Here is a 25,482-nt window from a genome sequence, read left to right as displayed (position 1 = left end):
TGATTGGATAAAATGGTTATGGAAAGTGCGTTTTATGTTTGTTAAAGAGCTGTACTGGACGGGGCACGGTGGCGCAGTCGGTAGCGCTGTCGCCTCACAGCTAGAAAGGTCCTGGGTTCGATTCCCGCAGGGGACGCTGTGGGCGTGTTCTCTCCTCCGCGTCATCAGTGCCCATACCCTAGGTGGGGTTGGTGAAAGGGCCTTTCTGTGTGGAGTTTGCATGTTCTCCCCGTGTTCCCTATGGTAGGTACCCTCACAAAAACATGCAGTAATCCTGGTCACTATACTGCCTCCCCCTGGCCAGCCGGGGCGCCTGATGGAGGGGAAAGGAACTGGTTGGAATAATGTGTTCCTTCCACGCGCTACATCCAACCAGGGAAACTCTCCCCTGTCAGGTGACAAGAGTGACAACCCTTAATACCTTTAAGAATACAACCTTAAATAGTGTCACTAGTCTCTGTCTGGGTAGCTCAGTCGGTAGAGCACTCGGCCACAAGGTCATGGGTTCGAACCCGAGCACCGCCAACTCCACCGCCAACTCTAGCCCCATTTCAAGTCATTGTGAAATGGGGATAGACTCCCATGTTCTGACTTAATGCGGCCCGCAGGTTAATACTGATATATTATTGATTTCAGCTGTTACAATTCCAAACATGACCCGCATTAATTACTTCAGTCTATATTAGTAGCTTAAATGACTAGTATTAAAATGATATTGTCTTTTTTATGTCCAATGTATTTGTATTTAAGTTCATAAAGTTAACATAAGTATAAGTAAATGCATTTCAAATGAAATACAAATGTAACTTTTCAGGATTCCAATTAAAAAATAGCAGATCTACAAGCTCAAAACGTGTCGCAGTGCGACGCGTTTCGAGCTTGTAGATCTTCTACTTTTGCTACTTTTGTGTGACATAGAATGGCGAAGTACGGCATTCATTTTACGAAAAAAGTTAAAATACGGACATAAGATGTGTCTGCCGGACATTATATGCAATGTACAATTCTCTAACTTCTTCCATAAAAACGTGTAGCTACCAGCTGCCAGGACGAGGAGCAGGTGGACAGACTGCACAGAGATAACGAGCTGCTGCTCCTCAGCCTGTGGACGGCCGTCCATGACTCCTTCTGCCTCTCCTCCCCGTCGGGGGGGGGAGGCGCGGACCGCACGGAGGCGCTCCGGAGGGCGGTGAGGGTCGTTCAGAAGCAGGAGGAGCACGACGCCCTCTGGGAGGACCGCCGCCGTGCCGAGGAGCCCCCCCCTGCGTGGCGTCCACACGGGTGCCTGAACACGCATGACACGCTACTGCGGAAGATGGTGGAGTCAAGACTGAAGGTAAAAAATAACCCATTAAAGGTTTCATGACGTTCAGTTTTACCACACATTAAAAGTCTTTGTCATGGTCCTTCAAACGTGTATAGAAAGTTTTAACAAAAAAATCCACTCCATTGATCCATGGCAGGTGTTTTTCTCTCACATTTCTAAAGCCGTTTCAACTGCAATGAAAAAAGAAATCTTTGCCTGCGGGTGTCGCTGGTGAGGGATTTTGCCTGTCAATCATCGCCTCTGATCCGCCCCCCCCCCCCCCCCCCCCAAAGGAAAGGATAGGGGAGGGGAGGGGCGAGGAGGAGAGTGGGTGGGATTAATCGGCTGTGACCTCACTGCCGAAGGGCCAAGCTTTTCAGCCTAAGATAAGAGAAAATATAGTTTTTTAAAAATATATGATTTTTGTAAAATAAATAATCAAGGTTTTCAGTAATTTGTCTGGAAAATAAATGTGCTAAAAAAATCGTAAAAAAATCGTGAAGAATCGTATCGTGAACCTCGAATCGTGATTCGAATCGTATCGTGAGTTGAGTGAATCGTTACATGCCTAAATGTTTTACTTAGTAAAAGTATCAATGCTTTGGCTGCCTTAAAAGTAGATCTACGTCTCTTACATTTTTTTTTTAATTCCACAAGAGGGCGCTCTAACGCAACGTAGGAATGATCCCTCGACTGTGCTAGAAGGAATCAACGGATGTGACGTCATCCCAAATAAATGTCACTTCCATCCGCTCCAATGATAGGATTTGGAGAAAAACACTTCTAGCTCTGATTCATTTTGTTTTGGTGAAAACCAGCCATTTTCAACTGGCGATCGCTCAAAAATGGCCAATCGCGATAAAAGAAATGTTTTTCCAGTGGATAGACGGGACCCTCCTCCACCCCACGGACACTTTTTATAGTACCTGGCACTGAATGTGTTAACAAGCACCATTGAATCCCCATGCAGAGATTCAGGTGTCACAGCAGCAACAGCAGAACAGTCAGAACTAGACGTGTGGCAATTCTGGGAAATTGCAAAGTGTGGTTGCGCCGCCACCGGTCGTGGGTCGCCGCCACCGGGACTTGAGGAATACCGTCGGAGGCCGCGCGACGTGCCATTCGAATTTGGTGCTGATCGGATCCTGCGTTCGTGATACATGGCGTTTTGATTTTAAGAAATAGGCCCCTCCCACAAAATAAATAGGCCCCTCCCACAAATGTAACGGGTCAATCATATTGTCACCTCACTCCTGAGATCACCTGCTTTTCATTTTAAAAACCTTGTTTTTGAATCAAACCGTTTTTGTGAAATGTGTACAAAATATGTGGGAGGAGGAGCTAAAAGTGCGTTCTGAAGAAAATTCAAAATGGCGGAAAATCTATCCTGACGCAAATGGGCGTGGCCTATATGGGGAGTTGCGTCTTGACCCAAGGAATCTAGTGAAAAAAAGATTTTTATTTTACGACCTACGGTTCAAGAGTTATAGGCCAAAACGTAAAGTGGGCTGTTATAGCGCCACCATGAGGCCGATTGGTGTAATTATTGTTTGAATAATTTCGCACTAAATTATGAACCTCCCCTCCAAATCTTGTAACTCTAGTCCTTACGGTTTTTGAGAAACAAATACTTGAATTTGAGTTTTTTCAGTTTTCCATTAAAGTGGATGGGGAAATTTAATGCACTAATAAATCAATATCAATTAAACTATGTAACCAATCTCTTATCTCTTTCTTTTTCACTTGCACAATAGTGTGGTTGCCCTGTCAGGGCAACCACACTAATGAAACACAGGACAGGAGTTAAGCTACTGCCAGCGTGGTATAATCATGAGAGTGATGACACTTTTTTAAAGAATCGCCTAATGGGTTAATGGGTTAAGGGAAAAAAACATGGAAATATGGAGGAAAGAGTTTTGCTGTGTATGTGTGATTGTTTTGCAGGCAGCAGCAGAAGACGTTTCTCTGTCGTCAGACGTGTTGTCCTCCCCTCTGAAGAGAGAGGTGTGTCAGGTGGGGAGACGCGTCAAGGACGACCTGCTGACCGTGGTTAGACAGATCAGGTGGGTAGGGCTTGGTGGTGTAAAGTAACCAAGTACATTTACTCAAGTACTGTACTTAAGTACAATGTTTAGGTACTTTTACTTTACTGGAGTATTTCCAATTGTCTATACTTTTACTTCGACTCCACTACATCTCAGAGGCAAATATTGTACTTTTACTCCACTACAATTATTTGAAAACTTTAGTTACTAGTTACTTTAGTTACTACTGTAGCTCACAACGCATCACGTTGCAACGCGTTGTGAGCTTGTAGATCTGCTATTTTCAAACATTTTAGTACTTTTACTTTTTGTACTTTAAGTACATTTTGATACCAATAGCTTTGTACTTTTACGCAAGTTAATTTTGAATTCCGGACTTTTACATTCTACATTGCTACTCATATTGATACTTTTACTTAAGTAAAACATTTTAGTACTTTTTCCACCACTGTGTGTGTGTGTGTGTGTGTGTGTGTGTGTGTGTGTGTGTGTGTGTGTGTGTGTGTGTGTGTGTGTGTGTGTGTATATATATATATATATATATATATATATATATATATATATATATATATATATATATATATATATATATATACATCAGAGGTTGTGCTAGGATTTGAAACTCCCGGTCACAGTGTCCAGAATGATTAAAATCGGACATCTGATCAAAAATAACAGACATTATCATTTTTAATACATGAATGACACGCAGGTGCTCAAACATAGCCAATAAAAACAGTTAAAGCAGATTTGAATGTAAAAGACTAAAGAGAGCTTCATCTGGCATAGGGGGATTCATTATATTAGGCCACAATCGCGCAGGTTTTGTTCGTGGCAGCGTGTGTTATGATGTTTCAACATGTTGCATCATTAGTTTCATGCTGACACATGTTCTTCAGAATAATGAGCAATAGCCTAAAAGCCATAAGGTTAATTGATTAATTTGGTCAGAAAGTAATCAAATATAGGCTACTCACAGGTATGGTGTCGTAATTATATGTCGGAATCGAGTGTGTCCATGCATCTGTTAGATGCAACTTTGGGAAAGTTGAATAAGCTTTTGTGTTGATCTTGTACAGTCTCCTGACTCTCCTCATAAAGAATTTCAATTCAAGTGGTGATGTTTGTTTACGGGTTGGGAACGTGCGGGCATTCCATAATTCCTGGCTTAACCTGCATGTTACGTGACCTGACGCTGAAATAGACAGCTGTTGCCTCTGAAGCTTGATCTTCACATGTGTGTAAGACAACTTTGTGTATTCATTACATTTTCCGAGACAGTTCCACGCAGAACTTTACAGTAGGCTACTCCTGTGATTGTGAAACAGAGCGGCTCGGCTCTGAAAGTTTCAACGAGACAGAGAGAGAGAGGCAGCCGCAGTGAGGCACAGAGGATTTGAAATGTGTCTGATTTGCTGACAGTGATAATAATAAATTACAGTGGGTTTTTTAATCAGGATTACATTTTGTTCTACTACATTACTGTAGTATGTTTACATGTAATCAGTCTATGTGCACTGTGAGTGTGTGGCTGTACTGGAATCTAAATGTTGTGTTTAGTGACCTGTGATCTCGGCTAGACCTGTGACCTAGGCTACCAAAACGTTTTTTTTACCATGTGTTCCAGTCAGTACAGATAGGTGTTAGAGAGGTTTAGAATAGAATGGGTCACCAAATTGAGTGACCACTTAAACATTCATTTATACTACATCGCGCAACGGTGTCATACAAAACATTGCAAAAATGGCTAATCGACAAGACGCATCGTGAACTTGTAGATTAGCCATTTTTCACTATTTCAGATTTTTTTAGGACGTAACCAAAATTGGAATCAAAAAAGGGATCGATTATAAATTGATGATATTATGAAATTGCTGTGTGTTGCACCCGTACAGGTCGTGTTACCCCGAGGACATTGATGTGGTCAACCTGTACACTGGACTGTACCATCAGGTGTTCTCCAGCAGGCTGACGCAGCGAGTCCACTCTGTGCTGGAGCCCGAGGACTGTGGATACCTGTTGGTCTGGATCAACCACATCTACCCTGAGTACGTTCCAGGGCATGTATACTGCGTATACTGCATTGCCCATCAGATAGGGCAGCTTTATGCATGTTACAGTCAGTGTTGCCATGTCTGCTTATTCTAAGTGATTTTGCTTTTCTGTAAATATTGGTAGTTGCGGTTTGTTTGGGTTTGTTTCTAAAGTGTAGAATGCTCTGTTTGCTTATTTGGGTTTACTTCCAAATGTTGTTTGAACCAGTATCCTTCAAACATTTTCCATCTCAAGGACCCCCAAATGAATATGTATTTGTCCGCGGACCCCCATCTGAAAATATGCTGTGCTATATATACACACACACACACACACACACACACACACACACACACACACACACACACACACACACACACACACACTCCCTGGGTGCCAGAGCAGCACCTCTGCCCCAATGTTTTCAGATCGGCCTGTTATAGCGCCACCAGGAGGCCAATATTTGCAAAACACATATTTTCATATTACTCCTACAAATTGCATCCATACATCACACAAATCGGTACACATTATCTCTATAGTCAAGTGATCAAGACTGATCTGTCCGATTTTTCATATTTCATCCTGATTGGCTAAGATTGGAATCCAAAGTTTGCAGGATTGGTCCGTTTTGAACAAAATGCCTCAAATCACGAACGCAGTGTGCAATTTCCGTGAATGTTTTCACGCACATTCCCACTAGGCAGAGGAAGAAATGTCACTTGAATTTTTGCAAACATTTTTTTATATTACTCCTACAAATGTTGTCCAAACATCCCGCAAATCGGTACACATTATCTGTTATCTCTAGTCAAGTGATCAAGATGGATCCGTCCGATTTTTTATATTCCATCCTGATTGGCGGAAGTTCCGGAAGCCGCTTCGATTGATTGATTGAATATTTTATTAGACAGAAATGAGTACAGTCAAACGGAGGAAGGATAACACCAAAAACGTCCTTGCAGTCTTGTTTCCATTGGGGTCCTGGGTATTCAATTCATCAACATATAAAAATAGCACCAAACATTTAATAACATCACATCATATAAAACACTATATCTACAGAGTAGGAAAAAAAAATGTAGGGCTGTTTTAAAGTCGGTAGCAACTAACTAACGAGTGTGTCTCCCACACAGGGACATCCTGGGCCATGCAGAGCTGTGTTCTCACATAGAGACACACACCCTGGGAACACTGGTTCCTCCTGAGGACCACACACTGCTGGAGGAGCAGTACCTTACACACAAACAGGTACACACCTCCTCTCCTCTCCTCTCCTCTCCTCTCCTCTCCTCTCTGTTCCTTAAAGGAGCAATTCACCCATTTTCAACCTTATCTTCATAGAAATAGTCCTCACTAATGTTCGTTATAAGATGCCACCATGTCTGTGTACTCACTCTGTGTCTCATTGGTGGACTGTGGACAGTTCAGAGACCTGTGAAGTAGATTTGGCAGGAATCTGTTTCACCAGAGAATGATTCGAAGTCTCAGTCGGTTGTGGATCTTCAATATAGCTTGTATTCAGTGGTGGTCGCGATGCGACGCATTGTGAGCTTGTAGATCTGCTATTTTCAAATGGTCGATATACATATAGGGCGGAAGTGGTAGTGTATTTTGCGATAATAATCAGGCACGTCTTAAAAGTAACTAGTAACTAAAGTGTTCAAATAATTGTAGTAGATAAAAGTATAATATTTGCCTCTGAGATGTAGTGGAGTAGAAGTAAAAGTACTGAAAATTGGAAATACTCCAGTAAAGTAAAAATTGTACTTAAAGGGATATTTCACTTTCAAAAAAACTTTTGGTGATTGTATCGTCTACTCAGGCTTTTGTGAGCCCCGCAGACAGTTTTTAAGTTGCTTGATTCAATATTTAGATATTAGATATTCATTTTATCAGACACGCCCCCTTCCCATACAAACCCATTGTAACTTCAAACTCCATTTTTAACATGCTAGATTCAGCAAAAACACCCGTCCTTGGTTCACCCGTCTCCTACCGCCCCCCTAATACGTGAGGGGGCGTGTTTTTTCGATTACTATTTTCATTTATTTTTAATATTTTTTGGGGAAAATTAATATCAAATATCTAAATACTGAATCGAGCAACTTAAAAACTGTCTGGGGGGCTCACAAAGGTAGATGATAAAATCACCAAAACTTTTTTCTGAAAGTGAAATATCCCTTTAAGTGCAGTACTTAAGTTAGGTTACATGAGCATAGCGTAGGCAAGCTCTTCACGCAACAATATTTATAGTACTACTTTCTGTCTCTATCTCCCCTCCACCTTTCTCTTCCTGCCATGAGTACGAGGCCCATGGGTCTTCTCTTTCCCATGCATTCTTTGATTATTACGACACACATCCTATTATGTTCTTCATATATTCAGTCACTGTTGTTGTTGATTGCACTTTACTGCACAATATTCAGTGGTGGAAAGTAACTAAGTACATTTACTTAAGTACTGTACTTAAGTACAATTTTGAGGTATTTGTACTTTACTTGAGTATTTCCAATTTCCAATAGTTTTACTTCTACTCTACATTACATCTCAGAGGCAAATATTGTACTTTTACTCCACTACATGTATTTGAAAACTTTAGTTACTAGTTACTTTTCAGATATAAATTATGATATAATGAAACATACATTAACCACTTTAGCCCTATTTTATACATAGGCTATTTGAAAATAGCCGATCTACAAGCTCACAACGCGTCGCGATGTGACGCGTTGTGAGCTTGTAGATCTGCTATTTTCAAATATTTTTGTACTTTTACTTTTGATACTTTAAGTACATTTTCATGCCAATGCTTTTGTACTTTTACTCAAGTAAATTTTGAATTCTGGACTTTTACTTGTAACAGAGTATTTTTATATTGCGGTATTGGTACTTTTACTTAAGTAAAGAATTTGAGTACTTTTTCCACCACTGATAATATTCTGCTCAATCATGGTGACTAAAAACCCCATAAAAATGTGAAACTTGTACCTTGTATCTTCATATTTTCATATTTTGTCCCGTAAATTAACCCATTAAGGAACCTGGAACTGTGTCATTTTTAGATTTGAGCTAAAACGCATTATTTTACGATTTTTCAAAAATAGCAGATCTACAAGCTCATAGCGCGGCACCGAGTGCCGCGCTACGAGCTTGTAGATCTGCTATTTTTGAAAAATCGTAAAAATGTGTGCAAATCTTTATATATATTTTATAGTGAACATTTTTAACTCAAATCTTTGCTTCTGGGGGGTCCCTGGAACAAAATATTTTGATGGGGGTCCGCGGCCAAATACATATAATTTTTGACATGAAAAAGATTGACCACCACTGATATAGAAACATAGGTTTTTCAGAATGCTGTTGAGATTTAGGAGATATGTAGAATCGGCTTCAGGTCTCAATGGGTTAATGCCCGACATCCTACTACAGTGTCACACAAAAAACGGCAAAAACACAAAAGCCGATCTACAAGCTCACGACACGTCGCGATGAGACACGTTGTGAGCTTGTAGATCCACAATTTATTTTGCTATATATAAAAATCTTTAAGTGAAAAAAGGTTATGTGTGTCTGCGGGTTCTATACACGTTGAACCACTGACAAGTATTAACAAGAGCTTTGTGACTAAATAATAACCATTGGATAAATTGGAACACATGCAGGTTCTTTGTTTCCCCATTTCCTGAGTTACTGCTACTGGAGCCTTAAGGGTCCATTTGGTTCCGTTTGAACACTCTCAGAGTTACACAAATACACACCCATACAATATGCCTCAAAGACGCTAAAGTCCTGTATTCAACATTTGTACTTGATTTAAAGTGGAAAGATTCTGGCATCAAAGTACACTTGAAATACCAAATATAAAAGTCCCATTTCACAAGCTAGTTTGGACATAATGGATATATGTATACTGTATTGTATGTAATGTCAGTGGTGTAAAGTAACTACGTGTACTCAAGTACTGTACTTCCAATTGTCAATATTTTTATATATATTTTTTTGAAAACCTTGATCTCCCTTCTAACCTCTCCTCCCCTCCCCTCCCCTCTCCCCTCCCCTATCCTCCCCTATCCTCTCCTCTCCTCTCATTCAGGACAAGGTGAACAGCTGGGTTTCCACGGCTCTGACACAGGAAGTGGAGCATTGGCAGAGTGGGCGGAGTCCTGAGATGATTGACAGCTACTGTTTCAGCCCTCTGGCAGTCCTCGTTCTGGAGGTGCATCATCATAATTTGACTACTTTCCTTCTCAGAAGGGTTTCAAACCACATGCATGCTAAGTTTGTGCTCCACCTGTGTTCATAAAGGACGCGTACTGTATCAACTGTCAACAAACATCTCGCGCTCTCTCTCTCTCTCTTGAGATTTTTCTTGAGTAAAAGTACAATAGCATTGGCATCACAATGTACTTAAAGTACCAAAAGTAAAAGTACTAAATATTTGAAAATAGCCTATGTATAAAATAGGGCTAAAGTGGTTAATGTATGTTTCATTATATCATAGTTTATATCTGAAAAGTAACTAGTAACTAAAGTTTTCAAATACTTAAAGAGTAAAAGTACAATATTTGCCTCTGAGATGTAGTGGAGTAGAAGTAAAAGTATTGGAAATTGGAAATACTCAAGTAAAGTACAAATATCTCAAAATTGTACTTAAGTACAGTACTTAAGTAAATGTACTTAGTTACTTTCCATCACTGCTGTTCAGCTAGGTGTTTAGAGTGGTAGTAGGAGTTGAACAGGTTGACATGTGAGCTGCAGGTCATTCATAGCGTAACAGTATCACAGAGGAACCCCACCCTGCTGCCTTTCTATAGTTTGACCCCATGCGACCATGTGTTACAATGACACAATGAAAGCAACGCGCACGCACGCGTGCGTACGCGCACACACACACACACACACACACACGCACACGCACACGCACACGCACACGCACACGCACACACACACACACAATGTGACCATGTTTTACAATGACACAATGAATACACAGCCACACCCACACTGCGTCTCTCACCATGCCAACAACACATGAAGTTCGAGCTAATAGGCTCTATGCACAGCAGCCATATTATCACTTCCTTCACAGGTGTTAACAATAATACTAATGAAGGCTCTGTTCCATTTAGTGTAGCACAGTGGTTTCCACGACCCCCATAACTCTGAGAGTGTACAAATGGAACCAAATGAACCCTTATGGGTCCATTTGGTTCCATTTGTACACTCTCAGAGTTACACACCTGTAAGGGGCCATTTGGAAGCCCATGAGGGTCCCTGGACCCCAACTGTAGACCCACTGGTATTACAGAGTGTTTCCAGTGAGCCAACATGCACAATATCAGCACCCTGACTCTGTTTGACCAGAATGGAACAGAGCCTTCATTAGTATCATTGGTAACACCTGTGAATGTCTTCATAATATGGCTGCTGTGAATAGATCCTATTCTTTTCCTTTTTCATTTTGAGGACCCCAGTTTGATATGCTCCGGGCCAGTGTTTACAGTTTGATATGCATGATATGATTTTTTTAATGGTTGTTTAATATGCTATTTAATGGCGTGACTATTATATTGTTAAACTGGTTTCCCATTTAGTTCTTGTCCAGTGAACAGACAGTTTGTGTCTCTGTAGGACAAGTCATGTCAAGTATTTATATAACACTATGACACATCTAAATGGCTGGGAGCCTAAGTTGCCAACTTGCTGATCAACAGCAAGTTGACACTCGACCTCCCACACATTAATAATACAGACAGAACACAACACATCCGTAGGCCATAGCTACAGTACAACGCTACACACTGGCCTCTCCCAACTGGAGAACAGCTCCTAAAGCTCCTATGTGAGAATGCTGTTAGACTACTAACAGCTCAGCCGAGTGTTCAACAGCATAAATAATCTGGTAAAGAGCCCCCCCCCTCTGACAACTGGACTCATGAAAGCAATGCCTGGGCAATGGCCCTCCCCCCACCTCCCCCATGTCACACACTTTTAAAACCTTTATTTATTCTCGAAAGACATGGGGGGTTGCCCTCATTTGCAGTGTCGTCGGGACATATCTCAGTGCAGTTTCCTTTTCACATCAATGATAGAACAAAACAAGACAAAACAATACAGAAACAAAACAGAACAGAAACTTTCCCTGTGTCCCTGTTAAACAGTTCAGTCATGTTGTCTTATGTCTCTCCAGACTGGTAAAGTGACATACTTTTGTAACCTTTTTAACTCAACTTTTTGTTTTGTTTTTAAATATACCTAGTATAGAGTCTTTCACTATATTTTTCACAATAACCATTCCATATCAATGTGTTTTGACAACTTCTCTAAACACGACCAGGTGCTCACATAGAGAACCGAGTTCAAAGTAGTTCAACAAAGTGTCACAGGTGCTCGTGGAGAAAAAAAACAGAGGATCCGGGCACTCAATAGTAGAAGAAGGAAACGGCCGTTATTAAAACAAGGCAAACGGCAACATGTTTTGACCACCAACAGCTCTTCATCAGGGCGCTGTGCTGTTGTTATCCTATTGGCTCGTCAGCCAGCGAGGACTCAACACTGTTGCTCCAATCTGCACCAAACACATTTTACACTGGTTATTATTAACAGGAAATAGGTGTAACTTAACAGCGTGTGACACACTCTTTCTTTCTACCTCTCTCTCTCTCTCTCTCTCTCTCTCTCTCTCTCTCTCTCTCTCTCTCTCTCTCTCTCTCTCTCTCCCAGAAACACATGCACGCTGTTAAGAGAGATAGAGAGAGAGAGAGAGAGAGAGAGAGAGAGAGAGAGAGAGAGAGAATTAATGAACTGCCAGTCAGGATGTCAGGAGAGATTTATTTTTTTATTTTTTTCGGTCTTTGTCATAAAAAATCATTTAAGAATCGGCCTCAGGTCTTAATGGGTTAACACTTCAAATGGCCATAACTCAGTAACCATTGCTCTGATCAGCGCAATACAGGACTGGATTGTCATCGGTTTGTACTTAATTATTGACTATCAACATTGTATCAACTATATCAAACTTTGATTGATGTTTGCACCCCTAATGTGTCTCTCCAGGCTGTGAACAGCTCAGTGACCGAGGCCACGTGTGTTCTCAGAGAGCAGAGCCACACACACAGGATCACTGCACAACTACACTGCTTCCTGATGAGGTAATACTACCTAACTATCTACACTGTCCACTGTTTACTACATACATAGACAGACAGAATTTCCTTATATATTTTTTTATCCCACGATTTTGCAACCCCCTTTTCACCCAGTGCCAAATGTCTATCTAAGTTATGCTGGGCGCTACACTCCCCCTGCCAGCCTAGAGAGCCCAGAGCCGAGCTCATGCCTCCTTCAATGCATGAGAGCCAACTGACCTTCTTATCACCTGACAGGGGGGAGTTTCCCCAGTAGGCCGTAACGCCTGGAAGGAACACGTTATTCCAACCAGTTCCTTTCCCCTCCATCAGGTCACAGGTGGCCCGGCTATATCTTATCTCAGGTACTAGTGTAAATATGTAGATAACTCCTTTGTTTTTTCTTTGTTCTTTTGTTTGATCACCTTTTCCATTGGAAAGGAACTGGTTGGAATAACGTGTTCCTTCCACGACGTCCTACCGGGGAAACTCCCCCCTGTCAGGTGATAAGAAGTGGCCTGCTCAGTCTTATTGAATCTATCTATCTATCTATCTATCTATCTATCTATCTATCTGTCTGTCTGTCTGTCTGTCTGTCTGTCTGTCTGTCTGTCTGTCTGTCTGTCTGTCTGTCTGTCTGTCTGTCTATCAAACAACAATAAAGATGGGGGAACATGTATAGTGTCAAATTTGGTGGCCAGTTGCTTCAAACCAGATACTGTGTAAACAACATCCCTAAATATAAAAAAACCCAAAACAAACCTGCATCAATGTTATCCCTGTTTGACATCATCATTACTGTGTTTCTAGTTGCAGATTGCATTTGTGTTGCTGATCATGTATACGTGCATCAATAAGATGTAACATGTGTGAATGTGTTTCAGTTATAAGAGTCGTCTGGAAGAGTTTGTGAGAGAAAAACATCCAAACTGTCACAAGGTGATGAAAGCAAACCTGGTCTGTGTCAAACAATTCAGGTAATAACGCGGTCGCGTGCACGCACGCACACACGCACACACACACACACACACACACACACACACACACACACACACACACACACACAGACACATATATATTGGATGTGATTTCTCCATCGCAACTCTTTCTCATCAAGCAAAGTAATCCAAACTATTTTTGTACTGTTTTTTTTTAATATAGACTGTTGGAAAAGGGTAGAATGACTCCCGTTCTTAATGAATTACCAAGATTTAATGAAAAGGCTGCATGCAGCAATTAAGCTTGTTTAGAAAAATCAGGGCTTTGGGTCGGGCTGGGCTTGACGTTCTGTCGGGCTGGGTCGAGCCGGGCTCAAATATTTAGGCCTGATTAAAGCTCTAACACACACACACACACACACACACACACACACACACACACACACACACACACACACACACACACACACACACACACACACACACACACACACACACACAGTGTATTTATAAATCATTTTAAGAGGGATTGAACAATTGTCTGTCTGTCTGTCTGTCTGTCTGTCTGTCTGTCTGTCTGTCTGTCTGTCTGTACAGAGACTACGTGGAGCAGCAGGCGGCTGTCTGTCTGCCGGAGGAGGTGAAGACAAACTGTCTCACTGCTCTGTCTGAGCTGGAAGACTGTTGCTATGGATACTTCACCTGTCCCATCCACCTGGAGCTAAAGGTCACTGCCACCCGTCTGTCTCTCATTCCTATACGTCTTATCTGCCTCCGGAGTCCCACAAGGCTCTGAGCTTGGACAATTATTATTCACCTTATATGGCGACGCTGTCGTGTGGAAACCATGTACGTCCAAAACTATTACTTTTCAGGAAATGGGATTTTTAATTCGCTGTGTTCCAATGGATCCAGTCACAAGAACAATGGTTCTCAAAAATAGCAGATCTACAAGCTCGCAGTGTGTCACTTTGTGCGTCTCCGCGAGGCTTGTGCATCTGCTATTTTTGAACATTTTGGAAAAATCTTGAAAGTGTTTGAAAAACGTCTAATAATAAATTTAGATTTTTTTTTTTATTAACCCTTTCAGACCTGGAACGCATCTCTCTGTCACTTTAGATTTCTTTGGCTATTCAAAAAATAGCAAATCTACAAGCTCATAGCGTGGCACCGAGTGCCGCGCTACAAGCTTGTAGATCTGCTATTTTTTTTAAATCGTGAAAAAAATTTTTTTTCAAAAAACTGTTAGGATTTAGATTTTTTTTTAAGAATCGCCTCAGGTCTTAATGGGTTAATCTTCTCTGGGGGTCCCTGGCACAACACATTTTCAGAGTCCTGGCCCAAATACATCATTTTGGGGGGTAACATCTCAGAGGTAAATATTATACTTTTATGCCGCTACAATTATTTGAAAACTACAAAGTTACCAGTTACTTTGCAGATATAAATTATTGTATTTGTAAACACACATGAACCACCTTAGCCCTATTTTATACATAGGCTATTTGAACATAGCAGATCTACAAGCTCACAACGCGTCGCACCGCGACACGTTGTGCAACTTGTAGATCTTCTATTTTCAAACATTTTAGTACTTTTACTTTTGGTACTTTAAGTATATTTTGATGCCAATACTTTTGTACTTTTACTCAAATAACGCGCGCGCGCGCGCGTGTGTGTGTGTGTGTGTGTGTGTGTGTGTGTGTGTGTGTGTTTGTGTGTGTGCCGGCGCGTGTGCGTGTGTGCGTGTGTGTTACAGGTGTGGTACAGACGGGTATGGACTCAGTGTTGGATGCAGGATGGAGAGAAGGTTGTGGACGGACTGCTGAGTTGTCTGCATGAGCACCTGTCTCACCTCTCTGACATCAAACCCACCTGCATGGAGGTGAGACCTGTCTGTCTGTCTGTCTGTCTGTCTTTTTTTTTAAAGATATATATATTTTTTTTTCTGCCTTTACTGTTAGGATAGTGGGCTGACGAGAAATGGGGGGGGGGTGACACACACAGTAAAGGTCGGACACGCTGTCTATACGCCTGGACCGCTAGGCCAGCAAGCCTGTAAATGGTAAATGGTGCATTTATATAGCACTTTTATCCAAAGCACTTTACATTGATTGTGCCATTCACCCATTCACACACACATGGCAGAGGAAACCATGCAAGGCTCCAACCTGCTCATCGGGAGCAATTAGGGGTTCAGCGTCTTGCTCAGGGACACTTCGACACTAACTCTGGGGGAGCGCCCCAGCCCGGGATCGAACTGGGAAACTTGGGTTTCCAGTTCACTCTACCCGGCCACTCTACCCCTGAGCCGCCCCACCTCCTCATCTTTGGAAATGTAGGATTAGTCACCAGAATCAAGATCCTAGGTGGTCTAGAACCTGGTCAGTTACTGGTAAAATAACATAATAGGTGGTGGCCATTTTGGAAAATGGCTGCCATGGTTACTACGGAAAAAATCTGCGATGGCCCTACAGCCAAAAATGTTCCTTATGGCATGCTCTAACTGTGTGCCAAATTTCATGCTTTTATCGTAAAGTGCACCGTGCACGATTCCATCAAAATGTTGCGCGAAAACACCGGACTATGGGAAACGGTGGTGTAGAGGGATAAAAGAGCGCACCAATGCGCAGCGCCAACTCAGGTCAATTTCGCTAAATATAGAGCGTTAAAGACAAGTGGTTAAGAAAATGGGAATAAATGTGTCTTAGCAACTGTGAGCAACTGTCTGCAGTGCGGAGCTGCAGTTCAACTCAAACAGCTCTGTTGTGTGTCTGCGGAACATTCCTCACTAGAGTTTCAAACAGGCGTTCATAATCTGTACCATCTGTGTGTGTGTGTGTGTGTGTGTGTGTGTGTGTGTGTGTGTGTGTGTGTGTGTGTGTGTGTGTGTGTGTGTGTGTGTAGGTATTAGTCTCCAGGCTTCACGCTGTGGTGTCGGTGGAGTACGTGAGGAGGATGATGAAGAGGAAGTTGAGGATGAAGAGCAGACAGGAACAGGAAACGGCAGCCAGGCTGATGCTCGGCGACGCCCACAACCTCAACCTCTACTTCACTGACCAGGTGACGCGCGCACACACACACACACACACACACACACACACACACACACACACACACACACACACACACACACACACACACACACACACACACACACACACACACACACACTTTAACTTTTAGGAAGTAGGAGTTTTGGAGATATGTGAAAGACAGACACACAGTGTGCATGTATCATTAGGACGATGGCCGTTGGGAACGCACACAACAGCAGTCATATTTGCAAGAAATAGGGCCGCTCTTCCTTTTTTGATTGATTGATTGAATACTTTATTAACACTTTGCAACAACAAAAAAAAGCACAGAGGTACAGTTTCATGCTAAAAGGATAAACCCAAGAAAGCACTATGTTTTGTTTCCATTGGGGTCCTGGCTGTCTATTCAATTCATCAAAACATTTAAAGACAAACAATAATACACAATAACATAGTCTGGTTCACTATGTAATTTTGACGATTTTTTTTGAAGATTTGCAAAACTATACATTTTTGGAAAGGTTATTGTCTAAGGAATCAGAAAATCAATGTTTCCTTTTGCCCAGATGTGTAAATGGTGGCCATATTGGCAATTACAAAATGGCCATCCTAAAATGTAAGTTTTTTAATATCTCGGCCTCTAAATAAGCTGGAACATTGATTTTAACTGCTAAACCTATATTTTCAGGGTCAAGGAATCCAATGGTGCACATTATTATTTCATTTTTTTGTATCATCCCATTGACATAATCCACCATATGGGTAAAAAACAGCACAGCCCAGGCAGTCAGTCAGATACTAACTGTTCTTTTTATTTATTTTAACTGTGACTCTATGCATCATCATAATCATCATCATCATCATCATCATCACTTTCGTGCGTCACAGCTTGGGAATCATCATCGTTCTGGCACTGGCTGCTGCACTGACACATTTCAGTACAGGCTAAGTCCTTAGCTTTGCAGGAACATCTGCCAGAAGAACAGTCTGATTTGCACTTGCATTGAACCATCTCAAGGACCTTTGGAGATGGGAGGACCTCTGTGGTCGTTGGTTTTAGCATGCCACCCGAGTGTTTGAAGTACCCATTTTGCAGGGGATCGAGCTGTGGATCCTGCAGAGCAATGGCTGCTTCTGCCCATGCCCTTGTTTAGACATGGACTCTCAAAATGTGCTGCTTCAGAGCTCCAGGTGTTGGAGGGAGCTTGTCACTTTCTGCCCTGTGCTTGCAGAACAGATGCCATCGCAGTTCAGGGATTGTCTTGATGTTGATACCCTTGGGTGAGTAAGCTGCACATACAAAGGACTCCAGTGTTGACAGCATTCCTTCCGTCACTTCTGCTTCATCCAAAAGCATCTGCAGAGCTTTGATTATATCTCCATCCGTTTTGAGGTAGACCTGCAGCCAGGTTGCCTTGCCTATACGGGAGAACCTCCCTGTGTTGTCGGCCCCAGTGAATGCATGGAAGGCTGGCAAAGCCTTTGCTCTTTCTTTACCTAGAGCTCGCCACAGTGGTTCAATCTGCACAACACCAGAGGCCATAGAAATGGACGTGTTCTTCAGCAGGAGGTCGTAGTTTGCTGTGACTAGCACTAAAACGTCCGTTATCTGGGGAGAAAAATACCAACTGTGCATCAGGTGGGTTTCGCTGTGAAGCCAGCACAGCCTGGTGGATCAGCAGTGTGTCTGCTTCTTTGTGGTTATTTTCTTCAAAGACCAGGTCTTTGTTGCTCCTAGTGTATCCAGAAGCAGACGTGATGATTGTTGTTAACTAGTTGTACGAACTCTTGTTTTATTGTTGTACTGTTTTATTGGATCTTGTTTAGTCGATACACTTTTTGTATTAGCTCGTGCTCATTTGATTTTGCTATTTTGTCTCATCTGTTTAAGAAAGTAGGTAGCTGATATATAGCACTTTTACCTTAGTGCTAGGTATACTCTTGGTTGCTTGTTTTTGCAGGAAATGCACTTAAGACTTCTGGTGATTAGTAGTTTCGTTCCCTACCTATGTTGAATGCACTTATTGTAAGTCGCTTTGGATAAAAGCGTCTGCTAAATGACTGTAATGTAATGTAATGTAATGATGATCAGCTTGGAGGATCCCCTGTTGTACTCTAGAGTTTTGGTAGCAAGATAGTCAGTCAGATCAGCCTTCGTCTTGTCATGGGAGAGGAACCTGCTCATCGGTATGTGTTTGATGTTGGTGTCATCTCTGACTTGATACTGAATAGAAGCTTTGTTTATCTCTGGTTGCACTCTTCAGAGAGTCTTCCCTGTATGTGTCGAACACGAGGATGATTTCATCATAATCTCCTGTTAGTTGCATCAGTCTGTCATTGAAGCAGCCACTCAGATCCTTGACTGTCACTACAGTCGCTGTTTTTTTGCTCAGCTTCTGCACAAGCACCATGCCATCCACCAGTGCTATCTTCCGACTTGGCTGATCAGTAGATGTGGGGTCTGTAAATCCTGTATCAGTTGAATCTTGGTGGGTAGAACTTCCAGCTTGAGGTGGCTGGTCTTCATGGGGCATGTCTTCTTTTGTCAGCTTCTCAAGTTGATGGATTAACTTGGACTTGTCATGGCATGGCAGAATTGTTCCATCAGGAGCAAACAGTGCTCGTGGTGTCAGAGTGAATTCATAGTTTCCTATGGCCTCTTTCTGGTTGATGTCTTGGCTTGACCTGGCAAGTACCATCAGCCTTGCAAACAGGTCCTTGGTCTCCATTTGTCTCTGAGTTTCACTGTAACCTTCTTGTTCCCAGAAAGGAACATCTTGTTGTTCACTTTCTTCACAGGGGCCCAGAGGCTGACATCTCCATTGATCCGCTCTGACACGTAATCTTCATACAATTTCTGTCCGGTGATATCAACATTCAAGACTTGTGGTACATACTCATCTGGGATGTAGGCATTAGTGATCACATTGTGCAGCTTGTCCCCTTTAGTGGTAAAGGGGTTTCCATGGCTGAGTATGGCTTCCTTGATCTTGTCGACTGTACCATGTGCCCTCTTGACTGCACTTGGCCCAAGCTCATGATGCTCTGTGATTCTGTCAGCTTCCATGTCAAACTGACTCTTGAACTCTTTTGACAGACGTGAAAGTTCTGGTGTGACCAGGAAAAATCTTTGTCTGGCATGACACTTTTGGTGACTGATATATTGCCTGCTCGTAGTTCCTCCCATGTCTGAGGGTGATTGGTCCTCAAGTCATGCATATCTGCGATGTATCTTGGCCAGAGTCGCTTGTACTTGATTCGGTCCATGGCAAAGAACAGTTTGCTCAGTGCTTCTCCAGCTTGCAGATGGAGTTCCAGGTCAGCATTCCGACTTGCCGCTACGAAGAACAGAATTGCTTCCACCCAATGTAGGTACCTCATCATGGCCTTGAACATCGCATTCTGGGATTTCTGTTCCTTCCATTTTTGGAATGCTGTGATGGCCTCAGCAGTGGTCAAGGTTTCCAGGAGGGTGCTGTTTGCTTGCTTCACGGATTCAGCCTTCATGTCTTTCCCCTCAGAGCAGGCAGCTTCTACTCCCTCTGTTCCAGTTGTGGGTTGTCCTTGAAGAACTCCTCCAGAGTCATTTCATAGAGTGCTATATATGAGTAGATATGGGCATGGAGAGCTCGCTTGTAGTGTGTGCATTTCAGGATTTGCCTCGCCGTGGCAGGACCATACACATCAGCTTCCACCCAGGCATCATCTATGCCCGAGTTCTCCATGGAGGCACCAAGAGCTCTGAGGGCAGCCATGATGACATGCAGCTCACCCAGTCTGGGAACAACCATCCGTTTCAAGTTAGGTCTGGCATCTAGGAGCTGTACCACCTTCTCATAGAGAGCCACGTCAAAGGTAATGACTGTGGGGTGATCTTCCCCAACTGCCAACTTCCTCAGCTGATTTGCTTGCATGATCACAGTCAGTAGAGTTGACCACTCGTGTGCCACCTCTGGGAGTAGTGGCAAGGCTCCAACCTGTGTCAAGTGGGTGAGTTGTATCCTGCCCATCCTGGAATCTTGCTGGAAGTTCCTCCTGCTTTCATCATTGATAAAGCAGATGCAACAACCCATCCAAGCTGTGTCAGCTGATAGGATCCTGAGATCCCCTGGCTGATGGCAAACTGTTCTGACCTTTTGGTAAGCTGTGGTTTTGGCTTGTCACAGTGAAGCATGTCTACATGGTAGGGTGTGACTGATAGACTCTTTGCATCACCTATGATCAGAGTTTCTGCAATAGGTTCTTTAGAAGGATCAACTTTCTGTTACACTGCAGTGATCGTTCCATGGGTGGTTCCTTTCCCATCAGGAGTGTCCTCTGCAAAGTCTGTGTTATAAAGATATTGCAAGAAAACAACCACATCTGGTCATTTTGGACTCAGTCATGCATCTACGGGTTAATATTGTAAAGTTTTGTAGCTTTATAATTACCACCATTGAATTCCTCGACACTGAAAATGTAGGTTAAGGAGTTAAAATCAATGTTCCAGCTTATTTAGAGGCCGATATATTAAAACACGTATATTTTAGGGTGGCCATTTTGTAATTGCCAATATGGCCGCCATATACACATCTGGGCAAATGGAAACATTGATTTTCTGATTCCTTAGACAATAACCTTTCCAAAAATGTATAGTTTTGCAAATATTCCAAAAAATCCGACAACATTGTAAATCAAAGCATAAGGAACCAGACTAATATGCAAAAAACATAATATAGTAAGCCAGTAGTAATCAAAAAGAAAAATATGTACAGTAAACAGTGGGGGTGGGGGGGGGGGGATACCAAGGGGTCCCCAGCTAAATTAGTTAATGAAGCGTCGAAAGCATTTTCACCCCTTTATCCATATTTTATACTTTGGCTAATCAAAAATAGCAGATCTACAAGCTCATAGCGCGGCACCAAGCTTGCCGCGTTACGCGCTTGTAGATCTGCTATTTTTGGATCAGAACACAATACGGGCAATATGTACGCCCGGTTTGACAGGCGACAATGTTCACACTGTTTAGTGTCCAGTGTAACATGTCTGTCTGTCTGTCTGTCTGTCTGTCTGTCTGTCTGTCTGTCTGTCCGTCCGTCCTCAGGGCTCCAGACAGACAGGTGTGTCTGCGGTCTTGTCCCGGTTGGCAGAGGTCGTCAAACTCCAGGATCCTGGAAGTATACAGCTCGAGGTCGCTACGCTGGCCAGAGACTACCCTGACCTCAGGTCTGTCTGTCTGTCTGTCTGTCTGTCTGTCTGTCTGTCTGTCTGACAATATCCATATCCACCACAAAATGTGAAAGCTCCGTTAAATCAAATGTAATTGTGTCCAGTCTGTATGGCAGAGTATGTTACAATATAACTTTATATCTATTTATTATTGTCTCCTGTGCTGTAGCATCTTAAACAACAAGGCATTCTGGGAGATGTAGTTATTGTATTATTGTATCCTGTCCAGTAAACAACGAGGCATTCTGGGAGATGTAGTTACTGTGTATTATTGTATCCTGTACAGTAAACAACAAAGCATTATGGGAGATGTAGTTATTGTGTATTATTGTATCATGTACAGTAAACAACAAAGCATTATGGGAGATGTAGTTACTGTATGGTCTATCGTTGCAGTGCTCGTCACGTGTCGGCGCTCCTGTCCGTCAAAAGCACCCTGACCTCCGCTGACCTCAAATCCATCAAACTCAGTGTGGAGGAGATCCGCCCATCGCTCTGTTCCACCAATCACAGCCTGCCGTTCTTTTCCAAAGTCACGGTCAAATAAGGCAGGGGTTCTCAACCTGTGGGTACCATTTTCACAATATGTATCTGTGGAAGTGGAAGTCAAACTAAATGTAATGCCTCAACTCCTACAATTCCAAGTGCTTGTCTGGGTGGGGGGTCCCCAGTTCAAATATGATTATTTTTGGGGGTCGCAGCCTGAAAAGGTTGCTTGCCTGCCTGCCTGCCTGCCTGCCTGCCTGCCTGTCTGTCTGTCTGTCTGTCTGTCTGTCTGTCTGTCTGTCCAAATTATGAACTTTGCTTATTAGAGCATTTACTGTAGGGATTAAGTATACTATACTTTGTTACAGTACTTAACCACCTCAGCCCTATATAGCAGATCTACAAGCTCATCACGCATAGCAAAAGATGTGAAATTATTCACCTATAGGCGTGTCCCAAATAGGGACACCAGGGTGACAGTGGTTAAGTAGATTAACCACATTTATGGTTTAGCTGTTTACTATGAAAAGCACTTTGTACTTTTGCTTTTGATACTTGAGTACATTTAATGTGAGCTACTTTAAAGGAGTAGTTCACCCAAAAGATCAAATTATCGGCTTAGGAATGTAACAAAACAATCTCCATGAATTCAAGGCTTCATGGGGTGTGTAATTGATAGAAAATAAGTAATTCTAGGGGTGAACAACTCCTTTAAGACTTTAAGTGATATGACTATGGCTTTTACTGGAGTCACTTTCAAGTAATATATATTTACTTTTACTCATGTAAGACTTTCAAGTTCCCCTGTCCCTCCTACAGAGCAGAACATACTGTATGTTGTGACGTCACGTGTTCATCTATGTATCAACATGAATCAGCATTATCATTCTTACTGTTTCATTGTTTGTCACAAGCTTATGTCATATGAACATTAAAATGACTCATACGTATTGCTGGTTCTGTTTTAGTTTTTACTATATTGGGAGCAGTATGGGTTAGCGCCCCATGCTGTGTCTTCCGTGAGGAAGAAGCCCAACAAACCCGCGGTGAGGCCTTTAGGAGGGCCATTCCATTCCAGCATACCGCAAGCGGAGCTAATACCATTAGACGGCCCAATCTAGTGGTATAGGCCCAACGTACCATCACGCCAGAAGGAAATGTTTGGATCGGGGCGGTGCATCTGATCTGGCGCAGCGCTCAGGTCCTGGACCTGGTGAGACGAAGGAGGAGCCCGGCCAGGAGACAACCCACAGTGCCTAGTCCCTCCACGTGCCAGAGCCTCCCCGAGTCCCGGCAGAGTACTTCCGGAGAAGCGGACTGAGTGGCCCTGTCTTTCCCTATAGGACTGACCGTGGGTGCTACTGGGACGTAAGTCGGGGCTTGATCAACCCTGGCTGGGTCACCTGGGCGAGGGTGTATGTTGTATGTTGCGAGACCCAAAACACCCTATGACCCCAGGCTACAACACTGATGATGCGTCCCAGTTGCATCCATGTGATGTATTTTTTATTATTTATTAGTGTCTTTGGGTAGCTTAGTCAATAGGATAGGATAGAAAACCATTTAACCATTTAACATCAAATCTAAAGACCCATGCTTTCAGTTCTATCTCCTTGATTTTTACTTTCATTCAGTTCACTGTGAGTTACTAGTTTTTTAGTCTTGCGAGGCAGACTGTTGCCTCCCACAATTTTCAAATGCTTGCATCATACAGTCTAGCGAATGGAGGCTCTGAAAATTATCAAACGATAAAGCGGATGTGACATCTCGCAAATGTATCCTGATATAAATCAAAATCATCGAAGCATACATAAGCATGCTTAGCAAAAATGGAAATTCAAAAATAAAATATATTTTCGTGAACGGAAATGACGAACAGATGACGGCTTCCTGCCTTGGATTTCGGGAGGTGTAGTTCCAGACTCTATATAGCATTCAGAGATTCAGGAATAGTTATCTGGCTACTTAGTCTGCTTTATCTACTATCATGTTGTTGATAGGGCTGTCTCTCACGATCATGAAATGTTTCTTTTACGATTAATTGTGGTACAAATAATATCAATTTAATGTTTTTTTTTACATCGACGCCTGGGACATAAAAATTACTTAAATATACAAATATAATACTTTCAATAAAAAGTTGGCCACAAAAAAAACAATTGTAATACTTTCCAATAGCAGATCGACAAGATTGTGAGCTTGTAGATCTGCTATTTCCACAGTTTGTTTTGAAAATGTTTGAGAATGCATGACATTTTTTTCAACCTGGAAAAGTATCTCAAATAATAGTGCTCAGGGCGTGTATGTAATGATTGTGCATGCAGTTCTAGTTAGTGGCAACCAGACTATAGTATAGTACTCTTCCTACTTTATTCCCCCAGACAGTTTTTAAGTTGCTTGATTCGGTATTTAGATATTTGATATTCATTTTATCAGACACGCCCCTTCCCCAAGCTTGATTTTCTTTTTTGGAGATTAATCTGATTTCAGGTCAATGCTGAGTGTATCTCAATCCATGAGATACACCCATGTTATAGATATGTGTTTTTTATTTTCTGCAACCATACATTTATTAATAATTTTCAACCTGGCATCCCCTATTTTGGGCGTGTCATTATAGGAAATGGGGCTTAAGTGGTAACTTATGTTTGCCTCCCCCTATTTCTCTCTGAACTGACGCCTGTGCATCATGTGAGTGCAGAGAGCTTGAGCAGACTGGTCTACTGTATGTCTTCTTCCAAGTGGGACCAGAGAGGAGGGGCGTGGCTACACGCCATTGAGCTGGGGAAGATGAACTTTCATTTTACTATTTACAATAGTCTGTTTTTCATACTGTATATAATAATATTCCCACTGAGCAGTGATGGAAGAAGTACTCAGATGTGTTACTTAAGTAAAAGTATCAATATAACAATGTAGAAACACTCTGTTAAAAGCAAAAGTCCGGTATTCAAAATGTACTTGAGGAAAAGTACAAAGGTATTTGCGTCAAAATATACTTACAGTACCAAAAGTAAAAGTAGGCTACTCATTATGCAGAATGTCATATTTCACAAGTTTTCAGATGTAGGCTATAAAAATCTTTTGAAAATAGCAGATGAGCTTGTAGATCATCTAAAGTACATATCGGCCTGAAGTGGATAATTTATCTTTTGTAATGATAATCCAAATCTACAAAGTAACTTAAGTTTTCAAAGTATTGTAGTGGAGTAAAAAGTACAATATTTGCCTCTGAGATGTAGTGGAGAAGAACACATTTTTCTTTTAATTTTTATTTAGTATTTCAATTTGGAAATA

The 25,482-nt window shown here is 42.1% G+C and overlaps 2 protein-coding genes across 4 annotated transcripts in view; both read left to right on the top strand.

Moving 5' to 3' along the window:
* tnfaip2a (tumor necrosis factor, alpha-induced protein 2a) overlaps positions 1 to 23,120 on the top strand; it is a 29,405-nt gene extending 6,285 nt beyond the window's left edge. For all 3 annotated transcript variants that reach the window (XM_084082509.1, XM_084082507.1, XM_084082508.1), the window contains exons 4-15: positions 1,035 to 1,336; positions 3,251 to 3,369; positions 5,247 to 5,399; positions 6,522 to 6,636; positions 9,482 to 9,604; positions 12,445 to 12,539; positions 13,400 to 13,492; positions 14,051 to 14,180; positions 15,213 to 15,338; positions 16,361 to 16,516; positions 21,575 to 21,696; positions 22,096 to 23,120. In XM_084082509.1, the coding sequence (XP_083938635.1) occupies positions 1,035 to 1,336; positions 3,251 to 3,369; positions 5,247 to 5,399; positions 6,522 to 6,636; positions 9,482 to 9,604; positions 12,445 to 12,539; positions 13,400 to 13,492; positions 14,051 to 14,180; positions 15,213 to 15,338; positions 16,361 to 16,516; positions 21,575 to 21,696; positions 22,096 to 22,246 (1,685 nt within the window). In that variant the 3' untranslated portion in view covers positions 22,247 to 23,120. The remainder of the gene's footprint in view (positions 1 to 1,034; positions 1,337 to 3,250; positions 3,370 to 5,246; positions 5,400 to 6,521; positions 6,637 to 9,481; positions 9,605 to 12,444; positions 12,540 to 13,399; positions 13,493 to 14,050; positions 14,181 to 15,212; positions 15,339 to 16,360; positions 16,517 to 21,574; positions 21,697 to 22,095) is intronic.
* Positions 1 to 25,482, top strand: part of LOC311062582 (uncharacterized protein) — a gene marked incomplete at both ends in the record, with an annotated part of 94,774 nt that overhangs the window by 41,161 nt on the left and 28,131 nt on the right. The window lies entirely within an intron of this gene.

Source organism: Gymnoscopelus microlampas (genome assembly GCF_963454915.1).
Source record: "Gymnoscopelus microlampas genome assembly, chromosome: 16".
Taxonomy (NCBI): domain Eukaryota; kingdom Metazoa; phylum Chordata; class Actinopteri; order Myctophiformes; family Myctophidae; genus Gymnoscopelus; species Gymnoscopelus microlampas.
This window is presented reverse-complemented; position numbering and strand designations above follow the sequence as displayed.